The sequence below is a fragment of the Nerophis ophidion genome, linkage group LG05 (assembly GCF_033978795.1).
Source record: "Nerophis ophidion isolate RoL-2023_Sa linkage group LG05, RoL_Noph_v1.0, whole genome shotgun sequence".
Classification (NCBI taxonomy): Eukaryota; Metazoa; Chordata; class Actinopteri; order Syngnathiformes; family Syngnathidae; genus Nerophis; species Nerophis ophidion.
This window is the reverse complement of record NC_084615.1, coordinates 18,589,978-18,612,501: the sequence shown is the minus strand read 5'-3', so window position 1 is coordinate 18,612,501 and position 22,524 is coordinate 18,589,978. Positions and strand designations below refer to the sequence as shown.

The 22,524-nt window shown below is 45.8% G+C and overlaps 1 protein-coding gene across 13 annotated transcripts in view; it reads left to right on the top strand.

Moving 5' to 3' along the window:
* The window catches only part of dlg3 (discs, large homolog 3 (Drosophila)), a 216,508-nt gene that overhangs the window by 74,204 nt on the left and 119,780 nt on the right, over positions 1-22,524 (top strand). For 7 of the 13 annotated variants that reach the window (XM_061900282.1, XM_061900283.1, XM_061900274.1 and 4 more), the window contains 4 exons: positions 5,852-5,976; positions 8,421-8,590; positions 15,672-15,808; positions 15,959-16,103. In XM_061900282.1, the coding sequence (XP_061756266.1) occupies positions 5,852-5,976; positions 8,421-8,590; positions 15,672-15,808; positions 15,959-16,103 (577 nt within the window). Of the gene's footprint in view, positions 1-5,851; positions 5,977-8,420; positions 8,591-15,671; positions 15,809-15,958; positions 16,105-22,524 lie in introns of all 13 variants that reach the window. The other 6 variants (XM_061900276.1, XM_061900273.1, XM_061900275.1 and 3 more) reach the window with 1 other exon arrangement.

Sequence of the window (22,524 nt, the reverse complement as noted above, 5' to 3'; positions counted from 1 at the left end):
TGTAGACAGAAAGGGAGAATGGATGCATTTTGGCTTAAAAACTAAAGATAGAGGTGACTGCTATCAGTATTGTTTAATCATGACACGCTGTCACCTTCAGTCGACAGCAGTATCGTTAATTCAAAATCTTCACGACTTAATTAGGGACCGCTACCAAAAAATAGTATACATCCCTACACTTTGGTGAAAAAAACCTTACCATATGTTTAAATAAGCTGTATAATGCACTTTTTTTCTTTGTTATTGTTACTGTCGGTTAGTGTTGTCCCCATACCAATATTTTGGTACCGGTACCAAGATGTATTTCGATACTTTTCAGTACTTTTGTAAATAAAGGGGACCACAAAAAAAATTTTCATTATTGGCCTTATTCTAACAGCTGCCACATTAAAATGAGCTTTGAGTAATGACAAATAAGGAAGCAACGCCACACAAAAGTTCCTTTTTTTAACAGGAATGACGGCGCGATACTAATGAATCATAATCGGTACTATACCGCGTCTAAAAAGCACCGTCGTGACATTGCTGGTTTTACAAGCAGAGGAGCATGTTCGGCAGCGCGCGCACACAGACTTACAAGCAGAGACAGTGTGTAGACAGAAAAGGTAGAATGGATGCATTTTGGCCTAAAAACAAAAGATAGAGGTGACTGCTATCAGTATTGTTTAATCATGACACCCTGTCACCTTCAGTCGACAGCAGTATCGTTAATTCAGAATCTTCACGACCTAATTAGGGACCGCTACCAAAAATACCGGTGCTCAGTATACATCCCTACACTTTAGTGAAAAAAACCTTACCATATGTTTAAATAAGCTGTATAATGCACTTTTTTTTTCTTTGTTATTGTTTCTGTCGGTTAGTGTTGTCCCCATACCAACATTTTGGTTCCGGTACCAAAATGTATTTCGATACTTTTCGGTACTTTTCTAAATAAAGGGGACCACACCAAAAAAATTGCAATATTGGCTTTATTTTAACAGCTGCCACGTTAAAATGAGCTTTGATTAATGACAAATAAGGAAGCAACGGCACTCAAAAGTTCCTTTTTTTTAACAGGAATGACGGCGCGATACTAATGAATCATAATCGGTACTATACCGCCTCTAAAATGCACCGTCGGGACATTGCTGGTTTTACGGGCCGAGGAGCATGTTTGGCAGCGCGCGCACACAGAGTACTTACAAGCAGAGACAGTGTGTAGACAGAAAGGGAGAATGGACGCATTTTGGCCTAAACACTAAAGATTAAAGTAACTGCTGTCAGTATTTTTTAATCATGACACGCCTTCAGCTTCAGTCGGCCAGCTGGAATACAAATTATCGACAGCAGTATCGTTAATTCAGAATCTCCACGACCTAATTAGGGACCGCTACCAAAAAATACCGGTGCTCAGTATACATCCCTACACTTTGGTGAAAAAAACCTTACCATATGTTTAAATAAGCTGTATAATGCCCTTTTTTTCTTTGTTATTGTTACTGTCGGTTAGTGTTGTCCCCATACCAACATTTTGGTTCCGTTCCCAAAATGTATTTTGATACTTTTCGGTACATTTCTAAATAAAGGGGACCCCAAAAAAAAAAGGCACTTTTGGCTTTATTTTAAGAGCTGCCACGTTAAAATGAGCTTTGAGTAATGACAAATAAGGAAGCAACGCCACACAAAAGTTCCTTTTTTTAACAGGAATGACGGCGCGATACTAATGAATCATATTCGGTACTATACCGCCTCTAAAAAGCACCGTCGTGACATTGCTGGTTTTACGAGCAGAGGAGCATTTTCGGCAGCGCGCGCACACAGAGTACTTACAAGCAGAGACAGTGTGTAGACAGAAAGGGAGAATGGATGCATTTTGGCTTAAAAACTAAAGATAGAGGTGACTGCTATCAGTATTGTTTAATCATGACACGCTGTCACCTTCAGTCGACAGCAGTATCGTTAATTCAAAATCTTCACGACCTAATTAGGGACCGCTACCAAAAAATAGTATACATCCCTACACTTTGGTGAAAAAAACCTTACCATATGTTTAAATAAGCTGTCTAATGCACTTTTTTTCTTTGTTATTGTTACTGTCGGTTAGTGTTGTCCCCATACCAAAGTTTGGTACCGGTACCAAGATGTATTTCGATACTTTTCAGTACTTTTGTAAATAAAGGGGACCACAAAAAAAATTTCATTATTGGCCTTATTCTAACAGCTGCCACATTAAAATGAGCTTTGAGTAATGACAAATAAGGAAGCAACGCCACACAAAAGTTCCTTTTTTTAACAGGAATGACGGCGCGATACTAATGAATCATAATCGGTACTATACCGCCTCTAAAAAGCACCGTCGTGACATTGCTGGTTTTACAAGCAGAGGAGCATGTTCGGCAGCGCGCGCACACAGACTTACAAGCAGAGACAGTGTGTAGACAGAAAAGGTAGAATGGATGCATTTTGGCCTAAAAACAAAAGATAGAGGTGACTGCTATCAGTATTGTTTAATCATGACACCCTGTCACCTTCAGTCGACAGCAGTATCGTTAATTCAGAATCTTCACGACCTAATTAGGGACCGCTACCAAAAATACCGGTGCTCAGTATACATCCCTACACTTTGGTGAAAAAAACCTTACCATATGTTTAAATAAGCTGTATAATGCACTTTTTTTCTTTGTTGTTATTACTGTCGGTTAGTGTTGTCCCCATACCAATATTTTGGTACCGGTACCAAAATGTATTTCGATACTTTTCGGTACTTTTCTAACTAAAAGGGGACCACAAAAAAATTTGCATTATATTTTTATTATGATAGCTACCACGTTAAAAATGATCTTTGAGTAATGACAAATAAGGAAGCAACGCCACACAAAAAGTGTTCATCACAGCAATATTTACTACTTTTTTTTAACGGGAACGACGGCGCGTCGAGACATTGCTGGTTTTACGAGCAGAGAAGCATGTTCGGCAGCTCTCACACACTGAGTACTTACAACCAGACACAGTGTGTGGATAGCAAAGGGAGAACAGACGCATGTTGGCTTGAAAACTGACGATAAAGGTGAAATTATAACACTAAAACTTCCTCAGAAAGAGGTGCTTTAAGACATGGCTATAAAGTGAGTTTCTTTCAAGTATCATTATCACTGCAAGACCAGGAATATAAACATGATTCACTACACACCGTAGAAGGATACTATAGCTAAACAAAGGCCATGGGTGGATCTACACCTGACGTCCACTGTAATGATACCAAGTACAGGAGCGTATCTAGTTCATACTACTATGATTAAGCTGATATTGTTTAGCCTCACGCAGTCATTTTTACAAACTCAGTAAATGGACACATGAGACGGATATGGCAGGCCCAAACGCATTGTGAGGGTTTGCTGGGAAAGTGTAGCAGATTCTCCTGTCTGAGAGAGTTTTAATTTCCACATCCGGAAGAACTTCGAACATGTCACGAGGGAGGTGCTGGACATTGAGTCCGAGTGGACCATGTTCCGCACCTCTATTGTCGAGGCGGCTGATTGGAGCTTTGGCCGCAAGGTAGTTGGTGCTTGTCGTGGCGGTAATCCTAGAACCCGTTGGTGGACACCAGCGTTGCAGGATGCCGTCAAGTTGAAGAAAGAGTCCTATCGGGTTCATTTGGCTCATAGGACTCCGGAGGCAGTGGACAGGTACCGACAGGCCAAGCGGTGTGCAGCTTCAGCGGTCGTGGAGGCAAAAACTCAGACATGGGAGGAGTTCGGGGAAGCCATGGAAAACGACTTTCGGACGGCTTCGAAGGGATTCTGGACCACCACCCACCGCCTCAGGAAGGGGAAGCAGTGCACTGTCAACACCATGTATGGTGCGGATGGTATTCTGCTGACCTCGACTGCGAATGTTGTGGATCGAAAAAAGGAATACTTCAAAGACCTCCTCAATCCCACCAACATGTCTTCCTATGAGGAATTAGTGCCAGGGAAATCTGTGGTGGGCTCTCCTATTTCTGGGGCTAAGGTTGCTGAGGTAGTTAAAAAAGCTCCTCGTTGGCAGGGCCCCGGGGGTGAATGAGATCTGCCCGGAGTTCATTTAGGCTCTGGATGCAGTAAGGCCTTCTTGGTTGATAAGACTTTGCAGCATCGCATGGACATCGGGGGCGGTACCTCTGGATTGGCAGACCGGGGTGGTGGTTTCTCTCTTTAAGAAGGGGAACCAGAGGGTGTGTTCCAACTATCGTGGGATCCCACTCCTCAGCCTTCCCGGTATGGTTTATTCAGGTGTACTGGAGAGTAGGCTACGCCAGATAGTCGAACCTCGGATTCAGGAGGAACAGTGTAGTTTTCGTTCTGATCGTTGAACTGTGAACCAGCGCTATACTCTCGGCATGGTCTTTAAGGGTGCATGGGAGTTTGCCCAACCAGTCTACATGTGCTTTGTGGACTTGGAGAAGGCATTCGACCGTGTCCCTCGGAAAGTCCTATGGGGAGTGCTCAGAGAGTATGGGGTACTGGACTGTCTTATTGTGGCGGTCCGCTCCCTGTACAATCAGTGTCAGATCTTGGTCCGCAATGCCGGCAGTAAGTCAGACACGTTTCCAGTGAGGGTTGGACTCCGCCAAGGCTGCCCTTTGTCACCAATTCTGTTCATAACTTTTATAGACGTCATTTCTAGGCCCAGTCAAGGCTTTGAGGGGATCCGGTTTGGTGGCTGCAGGATTAGGTCTCTGCTTTTTGCACATGATGTGGTCCTGATGGCTTCATCTGGCCAGGATATTCAGCTCTCACTGGATCGGTTCGCAGCCGAGTGTGAAGCGACTGGGATGAGAATCAGCAAGTCCGAGTCCATAGTTCTCGCCCAGAAAATGGTGGAGTGCCATCTCCAAGTTGGGGAGGAGACCCTGCCCCACGTGGATGAGTTCAAGTACCACGGAGTCTTGTTCACGAGTGAGGGAAGAGTGGATGGTGAAGTCGACAGCCGGATCGGTGCGGCGTCTTCAGTAATGCAGACGCTGTATCGATCCGTCGTGGTGAAGAAGGAGCTGAGCCGGAAGGCAAAGCTCTCAATTTACCTGTCAATCTATGTTCCCATCCTCACCTATGGTCATGAGCTTTGGGTTATGATTTAAAGGACAAGATCATGGGTACAAGCGGCTGAAATGAGTTTCCTCTGCTGGTTGGCGGGGCTCTCCCTTAGAGATAGCATCCAGGAGGAGCTCAAAGTAAAGCCGCTGCTCCTCCACATGGAGAGGAGCCTGATGAGGTGCTTCGGGCATCTGGATAGGATGCCACCCGAACGCTACCATGGAAAGGTGTTTAGGGCATGTCTGACCGGTAGGAGGCCAGGGGAAGACCCAGTGCACGTTGGGAAGACTATGTCTGGGAACGCCTCGGGATCCGCCGGGAAGAGCTGGACGAAGTGGCTGGGGAGATGGAAGTCTGGGTTTCCCTGCTTAGGCTGCCGCCCCCGCGACCCGACCTCAGATAAGTGGAAAAAGATGGATGGGTGGGTGTAAAAGAAGATGATAAAACAGAAAATAAGACGATATTAACAGTAAATGAACAAGTAGATTAAGAATAAATGTTTACAGTTTGTCCCTCTTATTGTAGATAAAATAATAGAATGAACCCATAGTCCTTCATAAACAACCCATAGTCCTTCAGTGTCTTCCCTGCGTGCTAGTTTGCTGCGACTGTCGCTCATTAATTACAGAAAACAACAAAGCGATTGTCCGATGTTACGGCTGTCAGGACGTGACGCCGTCTTCCAAATGGCGGCGTTTTTAAGAGTTTTCATGCACTGCTTGACGTGTGTGTGTGTGTGTGTGTGTGCGTGTGTGTGTGTGTGTGTGTGTGTGTGTGTGTGTGTGTGTGCGCAGGGGAACTCCGGCCTGGGCTTCAGCATCGCAGGAGGGATAGACAACCCCCACATTCCTGATGACCCGGGGATCTTCATCACCAAGATCATCCCCGGAGGAGCGGCTGCCATGGATGGAAGACTCGGGTAGGTTTCTCCTCAGCCCGGGGCTGTCCCGTCCGGTTCTAATGAAGGTGGCATTCAGACAAGTTGAAGGATGCAGGGGCCCTTTGTGGTCCCTTCTGCTCGAAGTGTCTCCAAAGTCTGGAGGCAGTGGCAAAAATTCACAAGGCCCCCGTTTAGATGAAAAGTCCCAGCTGGGCAATCTACTCACCTGCCGCTGACTTCGAGGCTGGTCCTTACACACTGCGCATACCAAGGTGTGTGCGCCTACCAAGGTGTGTGTGCATACCAAGGTGTGTGTGCCTACCAAGGTGTGTGCGCCTACCAAGGTGTGTGCGCCTACTAAGGTGTGTGCGCCTACCAAGGTGTGCGCACTTATAAAGGTGTGTGCGCCTACCAAGGTGTGTACGCCTACCAAGGTGTGTGCACTTATAAAGGTGTGTGCGCCTACCAAGGTGTGCGCGCCTACCAATGAGTGTGCACTTATAAAGGTGTGTGCGCCTACCAAGGTGTGTGCGCCTACCAATGTGTGTGCACCTATGAAAGTGTGTGCACTTACCAAGATGTGTGCGCCTACCAAGGTGTGTGCGCCTACCAAGGTGTGTGCGCCTACCAAGGTGTGTGCACCTATGAGGGTGTGTGCGCCTACCAAGATGTGAGCCTACAAAGGTGTGTGCGCCTACCTGGGTGTGTGCACCTACCAAGGAGTGTGCACCTAAGAAGGTGTTGGCGTCTACCAAGGTGTGTGCGCCTATGAGGGTGTGTGCGCCTACCAAGATGTGTGTGCCTACCAAGGTGTGTGCATCTACCAATGTGTGTGCGCCTAGTAAGGTGTGTGCGCCTACCAAGGTGTGTGTGCCTACCAAGGTGTGTGCACATACTAAGGTGTGTGCGCCTACCAAGGAGTGTGCACTTATAAAGGTGTGTGCGCCTACAAAGGTGTGTGTGCCTACCAAGGTGTGTGTGCATACCAAGGTGTGTGCGCCTACGAAGGTGTGTGCGCCTACCAAGGAGTGTGCACTTATAAAGGTCTGTGCGCCTACAAAAGTGTGTGTGCATACCAAGGTGTGTGTGCCTACCAAGGAGTGTGCACTTATAAAGGTGTGTGCGCCTACCAAGGTGTGTGTTCCTACTGAGGAGTGTGCACTTATAAAGGTATGTGCGCCTACCAAGGTGTGTGTGCATACCAGGGTGTGTGCGCCTACCAAGGTGTGTGTGCCTACCAAGGTGTGTGCACTTATAAAGGTGTGCGCCTACCAAGGTGTGTGTGCATATCAGGGTGTGTGCGCCTACCAAGGTGTGTGTGCCTACCAAGGTGTGTGCACTTATAAAGGTGTGCGCCTACCAAGGTGTGTGTGCATACCAAGGTGTGTGCCCCTACCATGGTGTGTGCGCCTACCAAGGTGTGTGTGCCTACCAAGGTGTGTGCACATAAGAAAGTGTTTGCGTCTACCAAGGTGTGTGGACTTACCAAGGTGTGTGCATATAAAAAGGTGTTTGCGTCTACCAAGGTGTGTGCACCTAAGAAAGTGTTTGCGTCTACCAAGGTGTGTGCGTCTACCAAGGTGTGTGCGCCTACCAAGGTGTGTGCGCCTCCCAAGGTGTGTGTGCCTACCAAGGTGTGTGCACATAAGAAGGTGTTTGCGTCTACCAAGGTGTGTGGACCTACTAAGGTGTGTGCACCTAAGAAAGTGTTTGCGTCTACCAAGGTGTGTGCGCCTACCAAGGTGTGTGCGCCTAGTAAGGTGTGTGCGCCTACCAAGGTGTGTGTGCATACCAAGGTGTGTGTGCCTACCAAGGTGTGTGCGCCTACCAAGGTGTGTGTGCATACCAAGGTGTGTGCGCCTACCAAGGTGTGTGCGCCTACCAAGGTGTGTGAGCCTACCAAGGTGTGTGCGCCTACCAAGGTGTGTGCGCCTACCAAGGTGTGTGTGCATACCAAGGTGTGTGCGCCTACCAAGGTGTGTGTGCATACCAAGGTGTGTGCGCCTACCAAGGTGTGTGAGCCTTCCAAGGTGTGTGAGCCTACCAAGGTGTGTGCGCCTACCAAGGTGTGTGCGCCTAGTAACGTGTGTGCGCCTACCAAGGTGTGTGTGCATACCAAGGTGTGTGAGCCTACCAAGGTGTGTGCGCCTACCAAGGTGTGTGCGCCTAGTAACGTGTGTGCGCCTACCAAGGTGTGTGTGCATACCAAGGTGTGTGTGCATACCAAGGTGTGTGAGCCTACCAAGGTGTGTGCGCCTACCAAGGTGTGTGAGCCTTCCAAGGTTTTTGCACCCTGTGATGAGGTGGCCACTTTTCCAGGGTGTACCCCGCCTTCCGCCCGAATGCAGCTGAGATAGGCTTCAGCACCCCCCGCGACCCCGACAGGGACAAGCGGTAGAAAATGAATGGATGGATGGAAAAATGAAAGCCTAAAGTTGGTGAATCCTGATGTTGTTTTTTTCCAATACATTTTACAACGGCAGGGTGAACGACTGCGTCCTGCGGGTGAACGACGTGGACGTGTCCGAGGTGGTTCACAGCAGGGCGGTGGAGGCCCTGAAGGAGGCGGGGCCAGTGGTGCGTCTGCTGGTGAGGCGGAGGCAGGCTCCCCCGGAGACCATCTTGGAGGTCAACCTGCTCAAAGGGCCTAAAGGTGAGAAGGACTGATCATGAATGCAGGGACATGTGTGGTGTGGCGCCCCCTGCTGGTGGTGGTGCAAGCGTACAGGTGTCAACCATTCCGTCAAGGACTTGTGGACAATCTTGCTTAAATTGTGCACCAGTGTCCTTGTCAGCACCCTAAAGGTGTGTTATTATTACCAAGGTGTATGCACTTACCAGGGTATGTTATTATTACCAAGGTGTGTGCGCCTACCAAGGTGTGTTATTATTACCAAGGTGTGTGCACCTACCAAGGTGTGTTATTATTATCAAGGTGTATGCACTTACCAAGGTGTGTTATTATTACCAAGGTGTGTTATTATTACCAAATTGTATGCACTTACCAAGGTGTGTTATCATTACCAAGTTGTATGCACTTACCAAGGTGTGTTATTACTACCAAGGTGTGTTATTATTACCAAGGTGTATGCACTTACCAAGGTGTGTTATTACTACCAAGGTGTGTTATTATTACCAAGGTGTGTTATTATTTCCAAGGTGTATGCACTTACCAAGGTGTGTTATTATTACCAAGGTGTGTGCGCCTACCAATGTGTGTTATTACTACCAAGGTGTATGCACCTACCAATGTGTGTTATTATTACCAAGGTGTGTGCGCCTACCAATGTGTGTTATTACTACCAAGGTGTATGCACTTACCAAGGTGTGTTATTATTACCAGGGTGTGCTATTACTACCAAAGTGTGTTATTACTACCAAGGTGTGTGCGCCTACCAAGGTGTGTTATTACTACCAAGGTGTATGCGCCTACCAAGGTGTGTTATTACTACCAAAGTGTGTTATTACTACCAAGGTGTGTGCGCCTACCAAGGTGTGTTATTACTACCAAGGTGTATGCGCCTACCAAGGTGTGTTATTACTACCAAGGTGTGTTATTACTACCAAGGTGTATGCACCTACCAAGGTGTGTTATTACTACCAAAGTGTGTTGTTACTACCAAAGTGTGTGTGCATACCAAGGTGTGTTATTATTACCAATGTGTGTTATTATTATAAGTAAACATTGATTGATTGATTGATATTACCAAGGTGTGTTATTATTACCAAGGTGTGTGCGCCTACCAAGGTGTGTTATTACTACCAAGGTGTGTTATTACTACCAAGGTGTATGCACCTACCAAGGTGTGTTATTACTACCAAAGTGTGTTGTTACTACCAAAGTGTGTGTGCATACCAAGGTGTGTTATTATTACCAATGTGTGTTATTATTACCAAGGTGTGTTATTATTACCAAGGTGTTTGCGCCTACCAAGGTGTGATACTACTACCAAAGTGTGTGCGCCTATCACGGTGTGTTATTATTACTAAGGTGTGTTATTATTACCAAGGTGTTTGCGCCTACCAAGGTGTGTTATTACTACCAAGGTGTGTGCGCCTACCAATGTTTGTTATTACTACCGAGGTGTGTGCGCCTACCAAGGTGTGTTATTACTACCAAAGTGTGTTATTACTACCAAAGTGTGTTATTACTACCAAGGTGTGTGCGCCTACCAAGGTGTGTTATTACTACCAAAGTGTGTGTGCCTACCAAGGTGTGTTATTATTACCAAGGTGTGTTATTATTACCAAGGTGTTTGCGACTACCAAGGTGTGTCATTACTACCAAGGTTTGTGCGCCTACCAAGGTGTGTTATCACTATGAAAGTGTGTGCGCCTACCAAGGTGTGATATTACTACCAAGGTGTGTGTACCTATCACGGTGTGTTATTATTACTAAGGTGTGTTATTATTACCAAGGTGTTTGCGCCTACCAAGGTGTGTTATCACTACCAAGGTGTGTGCGCCTACCAATGTGTGTTATTACTACCAAGGTGTGTGCGCCTACCAAGGCGTGTTATTACTACCAAAGTGTGTTATTACTACCAAGGTGTGTGCGCCTACCAAGGTGTGTTATTACTACCAAAGTGTGTGTGCCTACCAAGGTGTGTTATTATTACCAAGGTGTGTTATTATTACCAAGGTGTTTGCGACTACCAAGGTGTGTTATTACTACCAAGGTTTTTGCGCCTACCAAGGTGTGTTATCACTACCAAGGTGTGTGCGCCTACCAAGGTGTGTTATTACTACCAAGGTGTGTGCGCCTACCAAGGTGTGTTACTACTACCAAGGTGTGTTATTACTACCAAGGTGTGTGCGCCTACCAAGGTGTGTTATTACTACCAAAGTGTGTGTGCCTACCAAGGTGTGTTATTATTACCAAGGTGTGTTATTATTACCAAGGTGTTTGCGCCTACCAAGGTGTGTTATTACTACCAAGGTGTGTGCGCCTACCAATGTGTGTTATTACTACCAAGGTGTGTGCGCCTACCAAGGTGTGTTATTACTACCAAGGTGTGTGCGCCTACCAAGGTGTGTTATTATTACCAAGGTGTGTTATTATTACCAAGGTGTGTGCGCCTACCAAGGTGTGTGCGCCTACCAATGTGTGTTATTACTACCAAGGTGTGTTATTACTACCAAGGTGTGTGCGCCTACCAAGGTGTGTTATTACTACCAAGGTGTGTTATTACTACCAAGGTGTGTTATTACTACCAAGGTGTGTGCGCCTACCAAGGTGTGTGCGCCTACCAATGTGTGTTATTACTACCAAGGTGTGTGCGCCTACCAAGGTGTGTGCGCCTACCAATGTGTGTTATTACTACCAAGGTGTGTGCGCCTACCAAGGTGGTTTATTACTACCAAGGTGTGTGCGCTTACCAAGGTGTGTTATTATTACCAAGGTGTGTTACTATTACCAAGGTGTTTGCGCCTACCAAGGTGTGTTATTACTACCAAGGTGTGTGCGCCTACCAAGGTGTGTTATTACTACCAAGGTGTGTTATTATTACCAAGGTGTGTTACTATTACCAAGGTGTTTGCGCCTACCAAGGTGTGTTATTACTACCAAGGTGTGTGCGCCTACCAATGTGTGTTATTACTACCAAGGTGTGTGCGCCTGCCAAGGTGTGTTATTATTACCAAGGTGTGTGCACCTACCAAGGTGTGTTATTACTACCAAGGTGCGTTATTACTACAAAGGTGTGTGCACCCACCAAAGTGTGTTATTATTACCAAGGTGTGTGCGCCTACCAAGGTGTGTTATTATTACCAAGGTGTATGCGCCTACCAAGGTGGGTGCGTATACAGAGGTGTCTTATTATTACCAAGGTGTGTGCGCCTACCAAGGTGTGTTATTACTGCCAAGGTGTGTGCGCTTACCAAGGTGTGTGCGCCTGCCAAGGTGTGTTATTATTACCAAGGTGTGTGCGCCTACCAAGGTGTGTTATTATTACCAAGGTGGGTGCGCCTACAGAGGTGTGTGCGCCTACCAAGGTGTGTGCGCCTATGAAGGTTTTGCCAAGGGAAAACCCTCATTCGGATTAATTATTTTAGTGTATAAAATATTTTCATCGTCTCAAAAATCGACAGTGCGCCTTATAACCCTGTGCGCCTAATGTATGGAATAATTCTGGTTGTGGTTACCGAACTCGAAGCAATTTTATTTGGTACATAGTGAAATAATAAGTTTGACCAGTAGATGGCAGTCACACATAAGAGATATGTGTAGATGTTATGATATTATGTAAAACCAACTCCTCTGAGCTTCTGGTACCTGCTGATCTGTATTTGGGATCTGCATAAGTCCTTAAAGATTCTGTATTTCAAAAAGAATATTTTGCCAAGGGAAAACCCTCATTCAGTTTCATTATTTTAGTGAATAAAAATTATAAAAAAAAGCACAAATAGGGAAAAAACATAAAAATATATACATATTATATAATATTAAATTATAAGTCAAATAAACCATGATAAACACATTTCCACAAAGTAGGAATCGTTAATTATAGACGTAATATTTTCATAATTAGCGCATTAAAAAATAGTTGTTTACCTTCTAAACATGATGAAAGCTCTCCAGACATGGAATAACATTTGCTTACCTCTACACTCTTGTAAATTACCTTTGTGCAACGTTTATATTGTTGTTACTCACACTTTTATGTTCAAATACTGAACAGATGTGTATTGGAATAAGGTAAATATATTTTCAGTATTTGGACATAAAAGTATTTGATTGCACTCCACCCTTTTCCGGGCGAGAACCATGGACTCGGACTTGGAGGTGCTGATTCTCATTCCGGTCGCTTCACACTCGGCTGCAAACCGATCCAGTGAGAGCTGAAGATCCCGGTCAGATGAAGCCATCAGGACCACATCATCTGCAAAAAGCAGAGACCTAATCCTGCGGTCACTAAACCGGAACCCCTCAACGCCTTGACTGCGCCTATAAATTCTGTCCATAAAAGTTATGAACAGAATAGGTGACAAAGGACTGCCTTGGCGGAGTCCAACCCTCACTGGAAATGTGTTCGACTTACTGCCGGCAATGCGGACCAAGCTCTGGCACTGATCGTACAGGGAGCGGACCGCCACAATGACATAGTACGATACCCCATACTCTCTGAGCACTCCCCACAGGACTTCCCGAGGGACACGGTCGAATGCCTTCTCCAAGTCCACAAAGCACATATAGACTGGTTGGGCAAACTCCCATGCACCCTCAAGAACCCTGCTGAGAGTATAGAGCTGGTCCACAGTTCCACGACCAGGACGAAAACCACACTGTTCCTCCTGAATCCGAGGTTCGACTATCCGGCGTAGCCTCCTCTCCAGTACACCTGAATAAACCTTACCGGGAAGGCTGAGGAGTGTGATCCCACGATAGTTGGAACACACCCTCTGGTTCCCCTTCTTAAAGAGAGGAACCACCACCCCGGTCTGCCAATCCAGAGGTACCGCCCCCGATGTCCACGCGATGCTGCAGAGTCTTGTCAACCAAGACAGCTCCACAGCATCCAGAGCCATCTCCGGGTTGGGGAGGAGACCCTGCCCCAAGTGGAGGAGTTCAAGTACCTACGAGTCTTGTTCACGTGTGGGGGAAGAGTGGATCGTGAGATCGACAGGCGGATCGGTGCGACGTCATCAGTAATGCGGACGTTGTACCGATCCGTTGTGGTGAAGAAGGAGCTGAGCCGGAAGGCAAAGCTCTCAATTTACCGGCCGATCTACGTTCCCATCCTCACCTATGGTCATGAGCTTTGAGTCATGACCAAAAGGATAAGATCACGGGTACAAGCGGCCGAAATGAGTTTCCTCCGCCGTGTGGCGGGGCTCTCCCTTAGAGATAGGGTGAGAAGCTCTGCCATCCGGGAGGAACTCAAAGTAAAGCCGCTGCTCCTCCACATCGAGAGGAGCCAGATGAGGTGGTTCGGGCATCTGGTCAGGATGCCACCCGAACGCCTCCCTAGGGAGGTGTTTAGGGCACGTCCAACCGGTAGGAGGCCACGGGGAAGACCCAGGACACGTTGGGAAGACTATGTCTCCCGGCTGGCCTGGGAACGCCTCGGGATCCCCCGGGAAGAGCTAGACGAAGTGGCTGGGGAAAGGGAAGTCTGGGTTTCCCTGCTTAGGCTGTTGCCCCCGTGACCCGACCTCGGATAAGCGGAAGAAGATGGATAGATGGATGGATGGAAGTATTTGATTGCAAGGCATTAAAAGCCACAAAATGCAAGGGGTCTATCAGACCCACAAACAATACAAACGTCTCACGGGAAATTTCCCTGCCGGTTTCTGCATCCCACAGGGATTCTTCTTTTGTGTTTCTGCACCTGCGGTTCCCACGCGAGGTTGCAACATTGTTCGCCAACACTGTCTGCTCTCTTTTTCTCGCACATTTGACCCTCAGATGTTCTGTGTACCTACACTCTGTCCTCCTCCTGTCTCGACCGTGTGTGTGTGTGTGTGTGTGTGTGGTACACAGAACATCAATGTGTAGGGGGGGTCGGGGGGTGGGGTGTATGGTGTGTGGCCCTTAAATATGTATTCTGATATATGTTCTTCACGGAAAATGAGCCAAAATCAGTGAGTTAATTGATTATATCATTTTTCTTTAAATTTTTCTTTTAATTATATCATTATTCTTTTAATTAAAAAAAAAAAAAAAAACGCCACACAAGTACTGCTTCCTGAGGCCCAACCAATCGGTGGCCACGATACTGATCAGCACGCTCTACTTCCTCTAGTATTGATATGTTACTGTATTTAGCCATTTTTGTGCTTAAAAATGCTTAATTTGGGGCACAAATCTTATAAAGTATGTTTGAAAAAAAGCTGCAACGTGATGAAGCCTCAATAATCGAAAGGTTTTACTAAAATATTTATTTATAATAACAAAAAATGCAATAAGTGTGTATGTATTATTTCAATGTAATTCAGCATTGCCTAAATCAGGGGTCGGCTCTTTAGCGCCGCCCTAGTGGCTCTCTGGAGCTTTTTCAGAAATATATGAAAAATGGAAATGATGAGGGGGAAAAACATATTTTTTGTTTTTAATTTGGTTTCTGTAGGAGGACAAACATGACACAAACCTCCCTAATTGCTATAAAGCACACTGTATATATTAAACATGCTTCACTGATTCGAGTATTTGGCGAGCGCCGTTTTGTCCTACTAATTTTGGCGGTCCTTGAACTCACCCTAGTTTGTTTACATGTATAACTTCCCCAGACTTTCTAAGAGGTGTTTTATGCCACTTATTTTTCCGTCTTATTTTGTCCACTAAACTTATAACGTTGTGCATGACTTCACAAAGGTGAGTTTTGTTGATGTTATTGACTTGTGTGGAGTGATAATCAGACATATTTGGTCACTGCATGACTGTAAGCTAATCGATGCTAACATGCTATTTAGGCTAGCTATATGTACATATTGCATTACTATGCCTCATTTGTAGCTATATTTGTGCTCATTTAGTTTCCTTTAAGTCCTCATAATTCAATTTATATCTCATGACACACTATCTGTATGTAATATGGCTTTTAATTTTATGCGGCTCCAGACAGTTTTGTTTTTGTATTTTTGGTCCAAAATGGCTCCTTCAACATTTTGGGTTGCCAACCCCTGGCCTAAATGCATCACATGTGGTTGTAGTTTAAAGTGCAGTTCTTTAAGAAGTATTTATACTGTAAGTATTTATGTGTAGTACTATATTTCCTTGTGCTTGTGCTCGCCAGGACTAGGATTCAGCATCGCTGGCGGTATCGGCAACCAGCACATCCCAGGAGACAACAGCATCTACATCACCAAGATCATAGACGGAGGAGCCGCCCAGAAAGATGGACGGCTGCAGACCGGAGACCGCCTGCTCGCTGTAGGAGCCTAACTCATCTCCACCTCGGGTGTCGTCGTCTGGTGTGGTGGGGAGGTCTTCAGAGACCACCCGCGCACAGCGGACACGTGGCTCAGAGGGACGCCTGAACGCCACACGGCCTGGTAATGGTGTGGTCCTCTCCTCTGCCAGGTGAACAACATTGTGCTTCAGGACGTGCGTCACGAGGAGGCGGTGGCGGCGCTGAAGAACACCTCGGACATGGTCTACCTCAAGGTGGCCAAGCCGGGGCCCGTGCATCTCAACGACATGTACGCCCCGCCCGACTATTCCAGCAGTACGTATCTTCTGACTCTTCTTCTCCCGCACGCTCAGAAATAGGAGCTACCGTCGTGGTTGGGGTCTACCTTTTTTATTAATAACTTGACTGAAATTAGACTAGGTTTTAAAATACCACGAATGATAGGTATGAGCTAAACACATTTTAATGCAGCAGGTACCCCGAGGGTACACTTAAAAGGGGACAAATGTGTACTTTATATCACCTTTTAGTAGTTTAAAAGGTGTATTTCTGCCCTCTTATAGAGCAATATTGTACTTTCAGAGAATATAAATGTATCAAAGGTACATACATGCTCTTATATTTCTGTTTTTTATATATACAGTATATATATACATATATTTATATACATATGTATATATGTATATGTATATACATATATGTTTATTTATATATCTTTGTATGTGTATATATATATATATATATATATATGTGTGTATATATATATACGTATATATATATATGTGTGTGTATGTATATATCTATATATATATATGTATATATATATAGATATATATATATATATGTGTGTGTATATATATGTATCCATACAAATACATGTATATACACGTATACATGTATGTGTATATGTATGTGAAATATATATATATATATATATATATATGTATATATATATATATATATATATATATATATACATATATATATATATATATATATACAAACCCCCGTTTCCATATGAGTTGGGAAATTGTGGTAGATGTAAATATAAATGGAATACAATGATTTGCAAATCCTTATCAACCCATATTCAGTTGAATGCACTACAAAGACAACAAATAATAATTAACTTAGAATATTATGGCTGCAACATGGGGGGACGGAGTGGCGCAGTGGGAGAGTGACCGTGCGTAACCCAAGGGTCACTGGTTCAAATCCCACCTAGAACCAACCTCGTCACGTCCGTTGTGTCCTGAGCAAGACACTTCACCCTTGCTCCTGATGGGTGCTGGTTGGCGTCTTGCATGGCAGCTCCCTCCATCAGTGTGTGAATGTGTGTGTGAATGGGTAAATGTGGAAGTAGTGTCAAAGCGCTTTGAGTACCTTGAAGATAGAAAAGCGCTATACAAGTACAACCCATTTATCATTTATAACATGTGCCAAAGTAGTTGGGAAAGGGCATGTTCACCACTGTGTTACATTACCTTTTCTTTTAACAACACTCAATAAACGTTTGAGAACTGAGGAAACTAATTGTTGAAGCATTGAAAGTGGAATTCTTTCCCAATCTTGTTTTATGTAGAGCTTCAGTCGTTCAACAGTCCGGGGTCTCCGCTGTGGTATTTTACGCTTCATAATGTGCCACACATATTCGATGGGAGACAGGTATGGACTGCAGGCGTGCCAGGAAAGTACCCGCACTCTTTTTTTACGAAGCCGCGCTGTTGTAACACTTGTCTTGCTGAAATAAGCAGGAGCGACCATGATAACGTTGCTTGGATGACAACATATGTTGCTCCAAAACCTGTATGGACCTTTCAGCATTAATGGTGCCTTCACGGATGTGTAAGTTACCCATGCCTTAGCCACTAATACACCCCCATACCATCACAGATGCTGGCTTTTGAACGTTGCGCCTATAACAATCGGAATGGTTATTTTCCTCTTTGTTCTGGAGGACACCTCGTCCTCCGTTTCCAAATATAATTTGAAATGTGGACTAGTCAGACCACAGAACACCTTTCCACTTTGCATCAGTCCATCTTTGGTGAGCTCGGGCCCAGCCAAGCCGGCGGCGTTTCAGGATTTTGTTGATAAATCGGTTTGGCTTTGCATAGTAGAGTTTTAACTTGCATAAAATTGTAAAGTTAATGATTATTTGCAAAAAAAAAAAGTTTATCAATTTGAACATCAAAATATGTTGTCTTTGTAGCATATTCAATTGAATATGGGTTGAAAATGATTTGCAAATCATTGTATTCCATCTATATTTACATCTAACACAATTTCCCGACTCATATGGAAACGGGGTTTGTATTATGGCTCTAATGAAAATGTGAGCAAATCGTATTTCATCTGTGAAATAATATTGTAATAAACATTCTTTATTTCCCCAAAAAATGTCAATATTCCACAAATCTTAAATAAAATAATCATACACATAAAACACTTTGTTTTTTGAAATTATTATTATAAAATACTGTATTATTAATTTTAACCCTGGACATGTATTATTAGTAATATTATTACAATTTTTTTTATTTACTTTAAAAAAATAAATATACCAATAAGCATGGATATATTTATATTCATGGAAATGTATTTTTCTTTTATATTTGATTGTATTTCATATATCTTTGAGGATTGTCTGGGAGTTAGCACACGGTTGTTTACTGTAGTTTGTGGTTGGGTAAATCGTTCCCTTTCCTTTCATTTTTGAAATGAATGAGTGAAATGTGTTTCCTTGCCGACACACATTGTGTGGCAGATCCTGCAAGTATGGATATGTTGGGATGTTAATTCCTCAGCAAATAATGTATGACTAATGCATGAATCATCAGGACTAAATCACGGCCTATGCAGGAGGTGTGTGAACCTACCAAGGTGTGCGCCCCTACAAAGGGGCGGTTTAGCTCGGTTGGTAGAGTGGCCGTGCCAGCAACTTGAGGGTTGCAGGTTCGATTCCCGCTTCCGCCATCCTAGTCACTGCTGTTGTGTCTTTGGGCAAGACACTTTACCCACCAGCTCCCAGTGCCACCCACACTGGTTTGAATGTAACTTAGATATTGGGTTTCACTATGTAAAGCGCTTTGAGTCACTAGAGAAAAAGCGCTATATAAATATAATTCACTTCACAAAGGTGTGTGCGCGCCTACGAAGTTGTGTGCACCTACCAGGTGTATGTGCCTACCAAGGTGTGTGTGCCTACCAAGATGTGTGCGTCCACCAAAGTGTGGGCCCCTACCAAGGTGTGCGTCCCTACAAAGGTGTGTGCAACTACCAAGGTGTGTGCACCTACCAAGATGTGTGCGCCCACCAAAGTTTGCGCCCCTACCAAGGTGTGCGCCCCTACAAAGGTGTGTGCGCCTACCAAGATGTGTGCATCTATAAATTGTGTGTGCCTACCAAAGTGTGCGCCCCTACAAGGGTGTGTGCGCCTACCAAAGTGTGTGCGTCTACCAAAGTGTTTGCGCCTACCAAGGTGTGTACACCTACAAGCTGTGTGTGCCTACCAAGGTGTGTGCGTCCACCAAGATGTGTGCGCCTTCCAAGGTGTGTGCGCCTACCAAGATGTCTGCGCCTTCCAAGGTGTGTGTGCGCCTACCAAGATGTGTGCACCTATTAAGATGTGTGCGCCTTCCAAGGTGTGTGCGCCTACCAAGATGTGTGCATCCACCAAAGTGTGCGCCCCTACCAAGGTGTGTGCAACTACCAAGGTGTGTGCGCCTACAAAGTGTGTGTGCCTACCAAGTTGTGTGCGCCTACCAAGGTGTGTGCGCTTACCAAGATGTGTGCGCCTACCAAGGTGTGTGCACCTATTAAGGTGTGTGCGTCCACCAAGATGTGTGCACCTATGAAGATGTGTGCGCCTTCCAAGGTGTGTGCGCATACCAAGATGTGTGTGTCCACCAAAGTGTGCGCCCCTACAAAGGTGTGTGCAACTCCCAAGGTGTATGCGCCTACCAAGGTGTGTGCGTCCACCAAGATGTGTGCACCTATGAAGATGTGTGCGCCTACAAAGGTGTGTGCGCCTACCAAGGTGTGTGCGCCCCTACCAAGGTGTGCGCCCCTACCAAGGTGTGCGCCCCTACAAAGGTGTGTGCAACTACCAAGGTGTGTGCGCCTACCAAGGTGTGCGCCCCTACAAAGGTGCGTGCGCCTACCAAGGTGTGCGCCTACAAGATGTGTGCGCCTACCAAGATGTGTGCGTCCACCAAAGTGTGGGCCCCTACCAAGGTGTGTGCAACTACCAAGGTGTGTGCGCCTACCAAGGTGTGTGCAACTACCAAGGTGTGTGCGCCTACCAAGGTGTGTGCAACTACCAAGGTGTGCGCCCCTACAAAAGTGTGTGCGCCTACCAAGATGTGTGCGCCTATGATGATGTGTGCGCCTACCAAGGTGTGTGCACCTATGAAAGTGATTGCGCCTACCAAGGTGCTGTGGCTATCAAGGTGTGCGCCCCTACCAAGGAGGTTTGGCTACCAAGGTGTGCGCCCTTACCAAGGTGGTGTGGCTACCAAGGTGTGCGCCCCTACCAAGGTGGTGTGGCTACCAAGGTGTGCGCCCCTACCAAGGTGGTGTGGCTACCAAGGTGTGCGCCCCTACCAAGGTGCTGTGGCTACTAAGGTGTGTGCGCCTATCAAGGTAGTGCACCTATAAAGCTGTGTGCGCCTACCAAGGTGTGCACCCCTACCAATGTGTGTGCACCTATGAAAGTGATTGCGCCTACCAAGGTGCTGTGGCTATCAAGGTGTGCGCCCCTACCAAGGAGGTTTGGCTACCAAGGTGTGCGCCCTTACCAAGGAGGTGTGGCTACCAAGGTGTGCGCCTCTACCATGGTGGTGTGGCTACCAAGGTGTGCGCCCCTACCAAGGTGTGCGCCCCTACCAAGGTGCTGTGGCTACTAAGGTGTGTGCGCCTACCAAGGTGGTGCACCTATAAAGCTGTGTGCGCCTACCAAGGGGTGCACACCTACCAAGGTGTGCACCCCTACCAATGTGTGTGCACCTATGAAAGTAATTGCGCCTACCAAGGTGGTGTGGCTACCAAGGTGTGCGCCCCTACTAAGGTGGTGTGGCTACCAAGGTGTGCGCCCCTACCAAGGTGGTGCACCTATGAAGCTGTGTGCGCCTACCAAGGTGTGCACACCTACCAAGGTGTGCACACCTACCAAGGTGTGCACACCTACCAAGGTGTGCGCGCCTACCAAGGTGTGCGCGCCTACCAAGGTGTGCGCGCCTACCAAGGTGTGTGCGCCTACCAAGGTGTGCGCGCCTACCAAGGTGTGCGCGCCTACCAAGGTGTGCACACCTACCAAGGTGTGCACACCTACCAAGGTGTGCACGCCTACCAAGGTGTGCGCGCCTACCAAGGTGTGCGCGCCTACCAAGGTGTGCACGCCTACCAAGGTGTGCGCGCCTACCAAGGTGTGCGCGCCTCCCAAGGTGTATGCGCCTACCAAGGTGTATGCGCCTACCAAGGTGTGTGCGTCCACCAAGATGTGTGCGCCTACCAAGGTGTGTGCGCCTACCAAGGTGTGTGCGCCTACCAAGGTGTGCACTCCTACCAAGGTGTGTGCGCCTACCAAGGTGGTGCGATTTTGGATGCTTGCTTAACTGAGTGACAGTCAACTATAATGTCAACTCATCCATTGAAGCAAGCCTTTTGCATATATTTTTTATTAAATAATAGAAAACACATCATGTAAAAACATTACTAATATAAAATAATTTTTCTTTTAAACGTAATTTTCAAATAATATTTCCAAGAACCAGTACGAGATAAAAAACAAACCTAACACTAGAATAATACCTCCATCATGTTACGTGATAGGACTCCTCATATCTTCAACCTCCACCAATATCCTCTTTTCATCTTCAACCTGCTGTACATGAACAGTCTTACACAGAATCGCTGCTCTCTTGCACAAAACCTTTACGCCCAGACACCCACACGCTGACTGCTTACACACACACACACACACACACACACACACACACACACACACACACACACACACACACACACACACACACACACACACACACACAGTCTTCTACCCACAGCAATAACAAGCACAGTTCTCTGCCTCCCACTGAGTGTGGACACTTTCTCACATCCCACCTGCACATGGGAGCTCCACAGTCTTAAGTCCCCACTCAGCAAGAAAGTGTGGCCCTTTTTCTGCGTGCATGAGGATATTATGCTGACCAGTGTGTATTTTAATCTGTTCATACCAACGTCGTATGTAATCCACCTCCTTATTCTCTTATATACACGCAAAAACTACAATCGAATAATCATTATTGTCCTCCCGTGTCCAGGGAATTATTCCTCCAGTTTGTAAACCTTGGGGGAAAAAAAATAGAAAATACAAGTATCGACTTCATCACTGTAGTATCGACCTTATTCCTTGGTGTCGACACCACCGATGCATGTATCGATCCGTCCTCATCCATGTGGTGTACTGCCTGTGACAACACTAACACTACAACAGTCGTTGTTATGCACACACTGAAAGTCAGAAAAAAATCCATCCATCCATTTTCTACTGCTTGTCCCTTTTTGGGGTCGCCAGTGGGTGCTGGAGATATATTTTCATATATGTATACTGTGTGAAATTAATTATTTACACAGGAGCATTCTGTAAATGTCTGTTTACATAACATAATCGTTTCCAAACGGCGTCTGTAAAGGAGCAGTAAAAAGGCTGATCAAACAAAACATGGTCATGGAC